This window comes from Anolis carolinensis, chromosome 1, assembly GCF_035594765.1.
Source record: "Anolis carolinensis isolate JA03-04 chromosome 1, rAnoCar3.1.pri, whole genome shotgun sequence".
Lineage (NCBI taxonomy): Eukaryota > Metazoa > Chordata > Lepidosauria > Squamata > Dactyloidae > Anolis > Anolis carolinensis.
Window position 1 is genome coordinate 236,688,648 of NC_085841.1, and position 13,061 is coordinate 236,701,708.

General features: G+C 41.9%; 1 protein-coding gene across 1 annotated transcript; it reads left to right on the top strand.

The window, feature by feature from the left end:
• Positions 1-10,854: 10,854 nt before the first annotated feature.
• Positions 10,855-12,528, top strand: aplnr (apelin receptor). The gene has a single exon (XM_003230540.4). The coding sequence runs from the start codon at positions 11,281-11,283 to the stop codon at positions 12,400-12,402; it is 1,122 nt and encodes a 373-aa protein (XP_003230588.2). The 5' UTR covers positions 10,855-11,280; the 3' UTR covers positions 12,403-12,528.
• Positions 12,529-13,061: the final 533 nt, after the last annotated feature.

Here is a 13,061-nt window from a genome sequence, read left to right on the forward strand (position 1 = left end):
CTGAACAAATCTCGTAATAGGGTTGCTTTACAGTTGCCTTAAGTTGGAGATGACTTGAAGGCGTACAAAAATACATTTTCATTGCTAAACAGGACTGGGCCTGGGTAGTACTTGGATGGGAAACCACCAGAGACTAATAGGGATCTCCAGGTAAGGCAGGAAAAAGGGATTCATGACTGCCAGTCAGAGTTGATAAAACTGACTAAATGGACAGTGGTTTGGCTCTATATAAAGAGTCAACGTTCTTAACCCATATATTTTTTTAAATCAGCTGGCTGCTATAGAAGGCAACTAGTTATTTTTAGATCTGGTCAGTTCAAATGAAATTTAGCAGTGAGCTTTCCCTTCAACTTGTACTTCAGCTGCAGGCATGTAATACTTTTTCTATTTTATGTAAGTCCTATAAAAATGCAGTGACTCCAGCGAGCACACTCATTTCTACTACAATTGTTATGTAGAATGATGCCGCTTTGGTGACATGTCACAAAGCATTAATGGTTATGTGCGCCAGATAGTGCTGACAGCCAGCGGATATTTGTCTGCCCATGCCCTATGTCAAGTTGTGCCCTTTTTCTTTTAGCCTTTAATATGATTTAGAGGCTGTGTGGTAGGAAGCTGAGGAGGGGTAAAGTAGGAAACAGTATTTTTAAAAGATCCAGTTGTCTTTCCTTTCCTGTTGGCTTAAGACAGACACCCTCACCTATGCTGAGGTGGGCAGTGTGTCCTGTGTGCTGTCTCCTTCACAATACAAAGATTAAGGGTTTCACTTCTCTTCAGTCCATTAGACAATCTGGTGCTGCAGTAACCAGTGGGGAATATCTCAAAGAATAAAATGGGCAGGATCTACTCGCTTGCATTGAAGTGCTTTTGTGTACTATCCTTGACCTCTGGTGGAAGGAGATACAAGCTCCCTTCTATTAAAGAGTTGTCTTACATCCAAGCAGGGATTCTCTGCTATTCACATCCCTTCATTGTTACAGGGAGACAGGCTATAAATATTTTTTTACTGTGTGCTGGATACCAATTCCTTCTTTTCCTGCCTTCCCTTCCTGTCTCCATTCCTTTTCCTCTCCCTCAACCTCAGTCTCTGTGAAGCATTTCCCTCGCCCCGCAAGTAACATTTGTAGTACTGACTTAAAAATGACAGAAATCAGAAATGGAGAAGTAACTAATCAGTTACAGTTATAGTTCTTAAGTCTTCAGTTAGTTATCACTACACTTTTAATTTCTAGTAACTTTTCTTCTCTGTTTCAATTATTATCGCAATCAACTATTTTACAGCTACCCTGTTTCCCCGAAAATAAGACATCTCCTGAAAACAAGACCTAGGAGAGGTTTTGCTGAATTGCTAAATATATGGCCTCCCCCAAAAGTAAGACCTAGCAAAGTTTTTGTTTGGAAGCATGCCTGCCAAACAGAACACCAGAGCATGCAGGACTGGTAAATGTACATACCATAGATTGTTGTACATTGAAATAATGGTAGTAACAAGAAAACCTTGATAGGATTAATAGTTTATCTGGTTATGCTAGTTTATGATGACAACTACTGTACAGTATATAATAAATGTTCATTTTTTTGTTCAACAATAAACGTGAATTCTTCTTCATGGAAAAATAAGGCATCCCCTGAAAATAAGACCTAGCACATCTTTGGGAGCAAAAATTAATATGACATTGTCTTATTTTCAGGGAAACACGGTAGCTTTTTATTGTGTATTTTTAAGCTGCTTCCAACTTCTCTGTTTCTAACAGTAGGAGCCCCCGGTGGCGCAGTGGATTAAACCGCTGAGCTGCTGAACTTGCTGACTGAAAAGTTGGTGGTTCAAATCCAAGGAGCGGCTTGAGCTCCCACTGTTAGCCCCAGCTTCTGCCAACCTAGCAGTTTGAAAACATTGGAATGTAAGTAAATCATTAGGTACCGCTCCGGTGGGAAGGTAATGGCGCTCCATGCAGCCATGCCAGCCACATGACTTTGGAGGTGTCTACGGACAATGCCGACTCTTCGGCTTAGAAATTGAGATGAGCACCAACTCCCAGAGTCGGACATGACTAAACTTAATGTCAGGGGAAAGCTTTTACGTTTTATTTCCAACAGTAATTACAATAGTTACTTTTACTTATTTATAAAAACCCTGATTGCCACAAATTACTGAACTGTAGTACAAAACTCAGTTTTTCTGTCATCAAAACAGTAAAGCACAAAGCAGCATCAGGAGCCAGCACTTGAACCATATGATTTACCTCCAGTGGATGTGATCACAGTCTTGTGAGTCTAAAGTAACTTTGTCATTGTGGATACTCCAGAAAAGGAATAATTTTGTTATGTCTTAGATACTGGGAAGGAAACAAATTCTGTGTAACTCATGCCACAGTACATTACAACACCTGTATTCACAGGAGATACATTCCTGGACTTTGTGTGAGTATGCAAACCCATGGATAATAGCGACTCTCTATTGAAATGAAGGCTCAAGAATACTAGAGTTGTGCTGGAGGACGAAGAAAGTGCCTAGAGAGGACACATTTTGTCAGAAGTGGAGAAATAAAGCCATGGATACCAGTACCATGGATAGTGGGGTTGCACCGTAGTTGCTTCCTGTGACAGAAATATAGAAGTGATTGTCATAGCTCTGCAGTAAGAACACTACAGCTTTTCTATGCATACCTCAGTGGGAAGGATCCTAACACACTTCAAAGTGAACAGCAGGCCTGTCATATCAGGTTCCTCCACTTTGCCTTTTCCCATGTGTTTGGTGGCCATAAAATCACCTTGCTTCTCCTTCCTTGGTGGCCCATTCTCCAGCTGTCACCGTTTCCTTAACAGGAAACCAGGGGCCTCATCTCCTCATTCATCTTGAATTGTGACTAATACTCTGTTCCAATGGGATTTCATGCCCAATAACAGAATAGTTCTCTCCAATTCTGTTGGGAAGGAGAGCTTATTGTTACTTTCCTGGTTAATAAGGCAAAATACCTTACTTACTTAGGCAAGGCCTCGTTGTCCGAGTACGATGGCCTTCCAAGTGTAGTGTCTTGGCAGTGGGTACATAGATGACTGTAGAGCCCTATTCTGGACTCGCATATTTTTCCCTGGCGAAGACATCAGTTTTCAGGTGGAAGACAGTCCTGATCAGGGTTGGCTTGATGCACTTTCCTCTTAGCACATTTCTCCCTTTCACCCTCCATTCTTGCATCTTCAAATTCAACAGCACTGCTGGTCACAGCTGACCTCCAGCTAGAGCGCTCGAGGGCCAGGGCTACCTAGCTCTCAGTGTCTATGCCACAGTTTTTAAGGTTGGCTTTAAGCCCATCTTTAAATCTCTTTTCCTGCCCACCAACATTACTGTAGAGACCTTATGTGGCAGAGAATGGAATCCCCTTTGAATCCCACCACTGCCACCAATTAATGTAAGGAGCTGAGGTGGCAGACAGGAATGTGTGTCAGAGATGGAACCCTTTTTAATCTCACACACACACACACAGATACCACCACTTAATAAAGATGTTTTGTGAGAGATGATGTTAATTAATGATTTGTGGGATTATCTTCTTCGCTGCCACCAATGGAGACGTCAGGCAGATGGTACTGGTTCTTATAAGCTTTCTCTATTTGTTCCACTTCAGGTGTTGATGTTACTTAATTTAATATGAGAGTATGACAGAGGCTTGATTAGAATAAAATCAAAACAAGTTTATTGCAGGTACAGAGCTTGATGGTTTCAGATAACTTGGTAAAGGCACTTCGCTTAATGGTTACAAACGGTTATAAGGTGGTTAAACTTTCAAAACACTTCTTTCTCTGGATTACACTAAACCCTGATCCTACTGGATCCCCTGGGATTAATGTTCTCTAATCCACAGACTCTACAACTGACCCTAGACAAATCACCTAACTTGCCTAGTCTGGTCTATCCTAAATCTGACTCAAATCTCTCTATTTAAGCCAGCCTGATTCTCCACACAAGAATCAGATCCTTCCCTGTGACTAGACAATCACCAACTGTTGGGTTTTAAAATATTCCCCCTTTTCCTTTCCAGGCGGCGGTTGGCTCCGCCCCTGTTGCCATGGTAACCTGCTCTAGCATTCTAAGATGGCTACCTTCCCCCATACATATTGTCAACTTAAATACTCACCATTTTAAACATAGCCAAACCTGACTGTTTAAACAAAATCAAATACACATATCATCTATAAACAAAATATAATTATACACTTCTTCACAATTACGTTTCCTGTTCTTGAGTTGGGAGTAGAGTAACTACTTTGGGAGACTGTGATTGGGCATTCGGACAATGTGCCCAGCCCAGCAGAGTTGATGGCATAGGAGCAGTGCTTCAATGCGAGTGGTCTTTGCTTATTCCCTTGAAGTCTTTATCTTGCCTAATCTTAGATGATAAGCAGGGCCAGGCCTGGTTAATATTTTGAAAAGAGACTGTCAGGGAAAACCAGGTAGTTGGCTGTATCCAGAGGAAAGCAACACTTTTGAATAAATTTTGCTCAAAAACCCTAGGTCATCCCTAGGTCATCATAAACTGCAGTTGACTTGAAGGTGCTTAGCAAAGTCTGTCTATACACTACTGTTCTTTCAAATTTGGGGCAGCTCTGAAGGAGCATGATCAGAGGGCACCCTGTCCCCCACAAAACATAAGCAGTCACACTCCAGTTCCACCCATGAAGTCTAGTCAAACGTCCTTACGACATGGTTATTTGGTATAGAGTAAGGCTCAACAGCATAGGGGCAATCCTAATATAATATCCTCATTTGAAACCATTCTTTTCATTGCTATTGCTATTCCCCAACCTATTGCTATTCCATGTGTTGTCGAAGGCTTTCATGGCCGGGATCACAGGGTTGTTGTATGTTTTCCGGGCTGTATGGCCATGTTCCAGAAGTATTCTCTTCTGAAGTTTCGCCCACATCTATGGCAGGCATCCTCAGAGGTTGTGAGGTATGGAGAAACCTCACAATTTCTGAGAATGCCTGCCATAGATGTGGGTGAAACGTCAGGAGAGAATACATCTGGAACATGGCCATACAGCCCGGAAAACATACAACAACCCTATTGCTATTCCATTTGCTTTTCCCCAACCCCAACGTTTACCTTGCCTGAACTGAATTCTGGCTTTAAAAAAAGAAAGGAGCGGAGAATGAGTCCTCTAACTCTCCCAATATTTCTGGTCATGTAAGTGTCATTTATTGTTTATAATTGTATTATTTTACTTTGTTTAATAATGTGTATTATGTTGTTATGTAATGTTTGTGTTGCTTTTATGACTGTAAACCGCCCTGAGTCCCATCCGGGAGATAGGGCGGTATATAAATAAATTATTATTATTATTATTATTATTATTATTATTATTATTATTATTATTATTATTACTCCCACCTCTTTTAAAGTCAGAATTCAGTAAAGGCAAGCTAGATATTGGAGTTAGAGAAGGGTAGATGAAGAAAAGCTATTAACTCCTTCCTTTCATGTCATTTTCCATAATGTCCTGCCTTTACTACTTTTTCATCTGTTGAGGTTTGGTGAAAGGGGAAGACATGAGACAATCTTGCGGGTTGGCCATAAAATAATTCAACTCGTGTATGGAAGCTGCTTTGAATACAGAAACCCTATATAAATCTTAAACATAATATTTTATTATTAACTAGAAGCTGGCATTTTGGAAGTTGAACTGAAAGATAAATGGCTGAGGAAAGGTCTATTGAAACATACATGGTTGTGAGTAATTGATTTTCTATAATTTTGTCACCTTTGCAAAAATGCTATTTGCTAATAAAACTACTGTTCTACCTGGTGGTGAGGGACTTGTCCATCAAAAGCTTCAATGAACAACCTAGAGGTGAAAGACACTCTGTGGGAATCTCATTAAAATAATTTGCTTCTGATGGAAAGATTGTAGTCAGGTTCCATCAGTAGCTCAAGTGTCAGACACATTCACTGACACATTTTAAAACTCTTTAAAAATAGGATAGGATTGTTAGCACTTGCTCAGCTTCCTTGTCAGCCTCTCTAATTCCCTAGACATGCCTAGACCTGCCTTTGGCTTTGCAGTTTGGAGGAGATGATGGCCTAGTGGACTGTATGAAGTTAACCTGAAAAAATGTTTCAAACAAGACGTCCTTCTGTGCTTCTTTTTAATGTTAACCTTCAAGACTGTGAGTGCCAGAACTTGAGAGAGAAGGTTACCTTTGTGTAGAGCTCTAGCCATGCAGGATTCTCAGGGTTAAAATGTCCACCTTGAATATTATTCGAAAAACATGATTTTTGGCATTCACAGCTGGGTCTAGTTCAGATGGCATAAAAAGGTAGAAGAGAGATAACAGAGGGTGACATGAAAATGTACTTACTGCCCTGATGTTCTATATGTAGCTTTTCAAGATGCAGCTTAGATAACCAATAAGGAAAAGAGGATGATGGACTAGATCAGTGGTTTTCAACCTGTGGGTCCTCAGATGTTTTGGCCTTCAACTCCCAAAAATCCTAACAACTGTTAAACTGGCTGGGATTTCTGGGTTGTAGGCCAAAAGACCTGGGGACTCATAGGTTGAGAACCAGTGGACTAGATGAAAGGCCAGGGGGATACTTTCAGACAAGTGGCCCAATTACTGTTTCCAGGTACCACTTTCAAATGTGGGCTAGGATGGTAAGGCCAAGGAGAAATGGGTCACCAAAATGGCAGTATATTTTCACTTAATTCCCCTACTGCCTGTAACTAACCTTTGATGAGCGGGGAAGGCATTCCAACCTTTTGAAATGCAGATCAGGAGGTGTAAACTGGGAAATCTACAACAGTTGATCCCCCGGAGGACCAGATTCTATCCCAGAACATAAACTACCTCACTTCTGCACTAGATGAGATATTGTCTTGATCCAGCATGGCTCAGTGCATGTTCTGATGCAACAGGGCTCAAGCATAGACCAGGGAATTGTGCTTGAATTAGATGTTTTATGAACAGCCTGTGAAGAAGTAACTTCCAAAGAGCTAAGCATCCTGATCTGGAGCAGAAGAACAACAGCAACAAAACAGCAGAGTTTTGTTAAAGATAGATAAACTTGTTATGACAGAAATCCACCTCATCATTTGATTAAGGCTGGAAACAGATTCAAGTAAGTACTCAATTTTTCAAAGATGGAATCAAGTCCTCCTCCCAACATCCCTACACATTCATTCAAGTCTGCATAGTATCAAGTCCATCTTATAATCATATAACCAATTTTAAGACTAGAAACAAGACAGACAATGGCTTTGCCATTAAGCTTGCATGTCCCCCTTACTTCCATTTCCTGATTCAATGAACATATAACTACATTAAGAGTTCTGGAGAACCTGAAAGCTTGCTCACTAACTTGTGATATTTTGATTGATTCTCATCTGAATATGGCTGTATCAATGTCCACTGAATTAGAGGTTTACTGTCCGTTCTCCTAAAGAGACACTGTAAAAAACAATTTGCTCTAATGGTTAGAGAACTTAGTCTGGGAACCACTATTCTACTCTTGCAGTGAATGTCTGCTAGGATACTCACTGCAGGCTTTGAGGCCAGCAATTGTTATGTTAACCAGTCTTACTGGGTCATTATAGGGCTAAATGGGGCCTGCATGTCCCTTCTGGAGGAAGGCATATCACATTCAAGACAATGAGGATGTTCTAAAAGGTAAAGCTTTCCCTGACGTTAAGTCCAGTTGTGTCCGACTATAGAGGTTGGTGTTCATCTCCATTTCTAAGCCGAAGAGCCGGCGTTGTCCGTAGACACCTCCAAGGTCATGTGGCCGGCATGACTGCATGGAACGCCATTACCTTCCTGCCGGAGCGGTACCTATTGATCTACTCACATTTGCATGTTTTCAAACTGCTAGGTTGGCAGAAGCTGGAGCTAACAGCGGGCGCTCACTCTGCTCTCAGGATTTGAACCTGGGACCTTTCAGTCTGCAAGTTCAGCAGCTCAGCGCTTTAACACACTGAGCCATCGGAGGCTCTGAGGATGTTCTAGGCATACCTTAATGGAGAAATTCACCAGAGTAAGCTGAAACTTGAATGGCTAGTGGCTGATCTATGATACTGATGGTATCATAGTACACAAGGCCCTGGATTAGAAACAAATCCAACACAGATGATGGCCAGAACAGCTATCAGTATTTATCGGATAGAAGAGCAAAGCACGAAGAAGAGATAACTAAAGAGTCAGATCAAACACCAAAGGTTTATGTAGCCAGCCAGCAGCAAAGAAGGTAATTTCTAGCCCAATATGCCAGATATTCCTGGGAAAGAAGATAACTGCTTCAACAGATAGGTGCCTAGCAGTGCTGATACTATATACTTCAAAGAAAACGTTCTGATAGCTATCAGAGTCTGGTCCTATCCAGTAAATGTAAGGATTTGTGAATAGCATTGCTTCTTTTAATATGAAGAAGTATATACTGAGTCATTATATATTTCTTCTTATTAAAATAAGCAATCCAAATAATGAATATTAATGTTTCGCGGCATTAAGAAATCTTTGTTTTCCTACAACTGAAGCACTTCTAGAATATATATACTATATCTGTATAAAACTCCTTCAAAGATTACCATTTAAAAATAAAGCTGCAGAACATTTTTTGACCTCTATAAAGATTCTGTAGTTCTTGGTGTGAACTGTAGCTCTAACTCTTGCCCTGAAACTATGAGTATGAACCAGAAAGGGAATTAAACTAGAGAGAGAAAGACATCATTTCTTGTCCTGGAAGCCTGACTCAATAGATGTTGGTTGACATTTTTTACATATGCACACTAAATTTTAGATTCCTTAACAAGATTTGACAGCACATAACCATTATATGTATGCTGTTATCAGTAGGAAACGTGCGTATGCAATGACATATTTGCTAGATAAAGCAACAAATTAATATTGGGGACCTTTAGATGGTAGAAAGGACTGGCAGAGTAGAACTATGTTTTGATGGATTGTGTATTCAAGCTATGATGCCAAAAGTGAAGAAATTATTTGTGTTACAGGATTCTAGGGGGGTAGCTATGGAAGGAGGTGGAATTAAGGCATTGTTCCCCAAAATAAGAATTCTGTCACACTCATGAAATTTTATTTCAGTCCCAAAAACTTTGCATTGCAGCAGTTTAAAATTCTGGTTGAGCATTTAAAGATACAGTTTAGGTGTCTAAAGAAAAGTGGCAGATAAAGATATGTAACAGATATAATAGTTCCAGGTATGAATTATTTTCAACATCATGTTAGATGTGTGGGGACTGAAGGAAGAATTCATTTTTATGAGAGGCCAAAGCCATCCCTCCATCCTCTGTAGCTATGCTCCAACAGGATTCTTTCTCACGGTTGCATCAATGCTTGTTTATTTCAAAGAGCAGTTTAGGTACGAGGATTGAATGAAAAGTAATGCCTCCACCTTCGCTATTTGGGTTTGGATGGGAATATTTTAATAAACCAAACTCAGAAATAATTCTTAGAATGTCCTCTTTAACTACCACTATTCACTTTTTCACATAATCACCAGCCAATTAGATACATTTCTGCCAACAATGAACAAGTTTTCTGAAGCCGTCACGGAAGAAGTCGACACTCTGTTTCCGCAACCAGCATCTCACAGTACCCATCATGCACAGATCTTCCGATAGCCAAGCAAAGCAATAATGTGACCCACCACATGTTCTTGTGAAATGGCGATTATGCTTGGAATTTCTCTCTTGGGTGATACGACGATCATCTTGAATCAATCTGTCAACCTTTTGCTTGTGAAACTCGGTGGTTGCTGTCACAGGACGTCCAACTCTTTGTTTGTCACGGAAGTCAGATGTTCCCACCTCAACATCTTTAAACTTACTCACCCAATGATGCACAGTACTCACATAAATGCAATCACCATAAACAGCTTGCATTCCCTGATGAATCTCCTTTGGGGTGACACCTTCTGCTGTCAAGAATTCAGTGACTGCACGTTGCTTAAGTCGCATTGACCGACAGTCTGCGCAGGGTTCCATACTTTGCACTTTAACAACACAACCGTTCAATGCTAAGGCTTCCACCAAATGGAACTGTAGAGGAGAGTCTACTGAACAAGCCAGTACCTGCCGCATACCAGTAGTGCCATCTGTTGAGGAGTTACGAAGGTGGAGGCATTATTTTTCATTCAACCCTTGTACATCAGCATAAGTGCCATTATTGATTTTAGAAGGACAAAAGAAGTAAATCAGTTTGGTCTAGTATGTAAGGGCTTCTATGCCCCTGATTCCCTTCACATGTTTGTGTCCTGCCTCCAAAAATCTCCCTTCTACTAGAGCTTTGAAACTGGTGATTCCTTAAAGTCTAATCATCAACCCAGAAATTACATAGGTTCCCTTTCTCCTGACTTTCTCTTTCCAGAAGAAAACCAAACAGCACGTGCAGTTCTGCTCAACATGCCCTTAGTCTTCTCCCCACCTTTGGGAACTCTGTCCCAAAAATCTGAGCAGAAGATATTGAAAATCCAGCTCAGCCTTGCATTAGCAACCGCTTGCCCTTAAGTGCACTTAAGTCATTATTGGCCCCCTCTGTTTGCATGAACAAATACTGCTAGGAATGAATACACTGTCTCAGCAGGACAGATTAAAGGCTGAAGCATTTATGCCTTGAGAAATCTTTTGCTCAGGTCACAGTGATCTTGTGAGGAAGTGGGGCTCATGGTGAATCTAGCAGACTAGCTAGATAAGACTGCTCAGGTTAGCAAGGCATCCAGCAACTGTGGCACTATGATTATCTCCCCGTCCCCATCACACATGACTGGTGGCTCTTAAGCAGCAGCATTCCTTTCCTGGCTCTGGGGGGCTTAGGGTGAGAGAGAGAGATATGTGGTGTGTTTGTAAGTGGGTGGATACCAATAACAGATGGAGCTGCCCAGCACTACAGGGGACAATTCATCCAATTCACATAAGGGTGTTGAGTGAAAGCAAGGGGAGGGATGGCAAAGGGGGCTGGGACATACACATTTGAAAGACAACTCAAAAGGAAGGAGCTGTTGCACCAGACTGTATGTGGGGCGTTGTGAATGAGAGACAGAGAGAGATGCCAGAGAAGGAAGAAGGCACTTCCCAGATCTGCCTAAAACTTTGAAGAAAGCACTATCAAGAGAGAGAGACAAATGAGCTAAGAGACTGGGAGAGTTTTCCTCCCTACAACAGGAAGGAACTTAAACAAGGTGGCTCCAGATCACTGAATGATTATACCAGATTGGAAGAGAATATCTTCGTATCCCAAATACTTCCCTTCCTTCTCCTTGAGCAGGCATGGAGTTCAGCAATGAAACCGACAACCTCTCAGTCACTGAGGAATGTGACTATGCCGAATGGAGTTCTTCAAAGATCCTGATTCCTTCCATCTACTTGCTTGTTTTCTTCCTAGGTACCACTGGCAATGGCCTGGTGCTATGGACCATTTTCTGGAGAAGCCAAGAGAAGCGGCGATCTGCAGATACATTCATTGCCAATTTGGCTGTGGCTGACCTGACTTTCGTGGTTACCTTGCCACTCTGGGCTACCTATGCCATCCTGGAATATCACTGGTCCTTTGGCTCTTTTGCCTGCAAACTCAGCAGCTACCTGGTCTTTGTCAACATGTATGCCAGTGTCTTCTGCCTCACGGGGCTTAGCTTTGACCGCTACTTGGCTATTGTTCGCCCCATTGCAAATGCCAAACTGAGGTCAAAGGTTAGTGGACTTTTAGTGACTATGATTCTCTGGGCCCTGGCAGCCCTTCTGGCTTTGCCAGCCATGATCTTCCGGAGTGTGGGAATGCTCAGTGGGGACCATGACAAAATGACCTGCTTCATGGATTTCTCCAGTGTGGCAACCAGTGAGACAGAGGCAGCCTGGGAAGCAGGACTTGGACTGTCCTCCACCCTCATGGGCTTTGTAGTTCCCTTTGCCATCATGCTAACCTGCTACTTCTTCATCGCCCGGACCATTGCCGGTCACTTCCGAAAGGAGCACAGCGAAGGGTTGAGGAAACGGAAGCGCTTGCTGACCATTATCATTGTCCTGGTGGCCACTTTTGCTTTATGTTGGCTGCCCTTCCATTTGGTGAAAACGATCTACATGCTGATGGACTGGGAGGTGATGCCTTTGTCTTGCGATGTCCATGCCTTTCTTAGCAACCTTCACCCATACTGCAGCTGTCTGGCTTATGTCAACAGCTGCCTCAACCCTTTCCTCTATGCCTTCTTTGATCCTCGCTTCCGACAGGCCTGTGCTGCTGTCCTCCGTTGCACCTCAGGGCACTTGGCAGGAACTGCGGGGGACAAGTCAGCCAGTTATTCCTCTGGGCATAGCCAGAACCACCCGGGGAAAGGACTGGAACCACAGCGGGAGAAATCGGGCCCCAAAACTCAGGAGACTTTGCTTCGTGGGTAAAAACCAAATAACATCAAGTACCAATCAAGGACTTTGGACATAATGAGAAATATGCCTGTTGCTTTAGTCTACCTTCCAACTCTATTATAGCATTTGTTTTCTAACACTATTTACTCCATTTTTTTTTTTAAAAAACACCCTACACTGTATTCTGCTTTCAGGGGTATCATTCTGCAGGGTGGGAATGAGAGCATTGTTTCCTCTAATGAGAATTCTGCCCCAGAAATGACATTTACCCCCAGTCTCCAGATTTCTAACATGGCAGAGAGTGAGACTTTGAAAACCATACACACCAAGAAATCCCAAATATCCTGTGTTTGCATTCCTTCGGTAACTCTGCCTTCCCTTTGGATGCCTAACCTTTTTTTCTAAATTCTTAATTGAAGTTTTGAGTTACTGCAATGCTAGAAAGATGAGTTTTGAAGGGAAAAGTCATGAGGTGGCAAAATTCATGTGTGTGGGTAAGGTCCTCATGTTGCCCTCACTGTAGCTGTACCTCATGCATATTCTGCTGAAATGTCTATTCTAATTTTGTTACTTGGCCTCTTTTAATAACAAATATCCTACTGTGATATAAAATAGGCTTCTTAAGACCAGTTAGAGTCATGCCTTTTGCTTTGTAGTGAAAAACTCAAGTGTGTTCTGTATCACAAAGTGTC

Excerpts from the sequence above, each read along its gene's own strand:
- aplnr (XM_003230540.4), top strand. The coding sequence starts at position 11,281 with ATGGAGTTCAGCAATGAAACCGACAACCTCTCAGTCACTGAGGAATGT.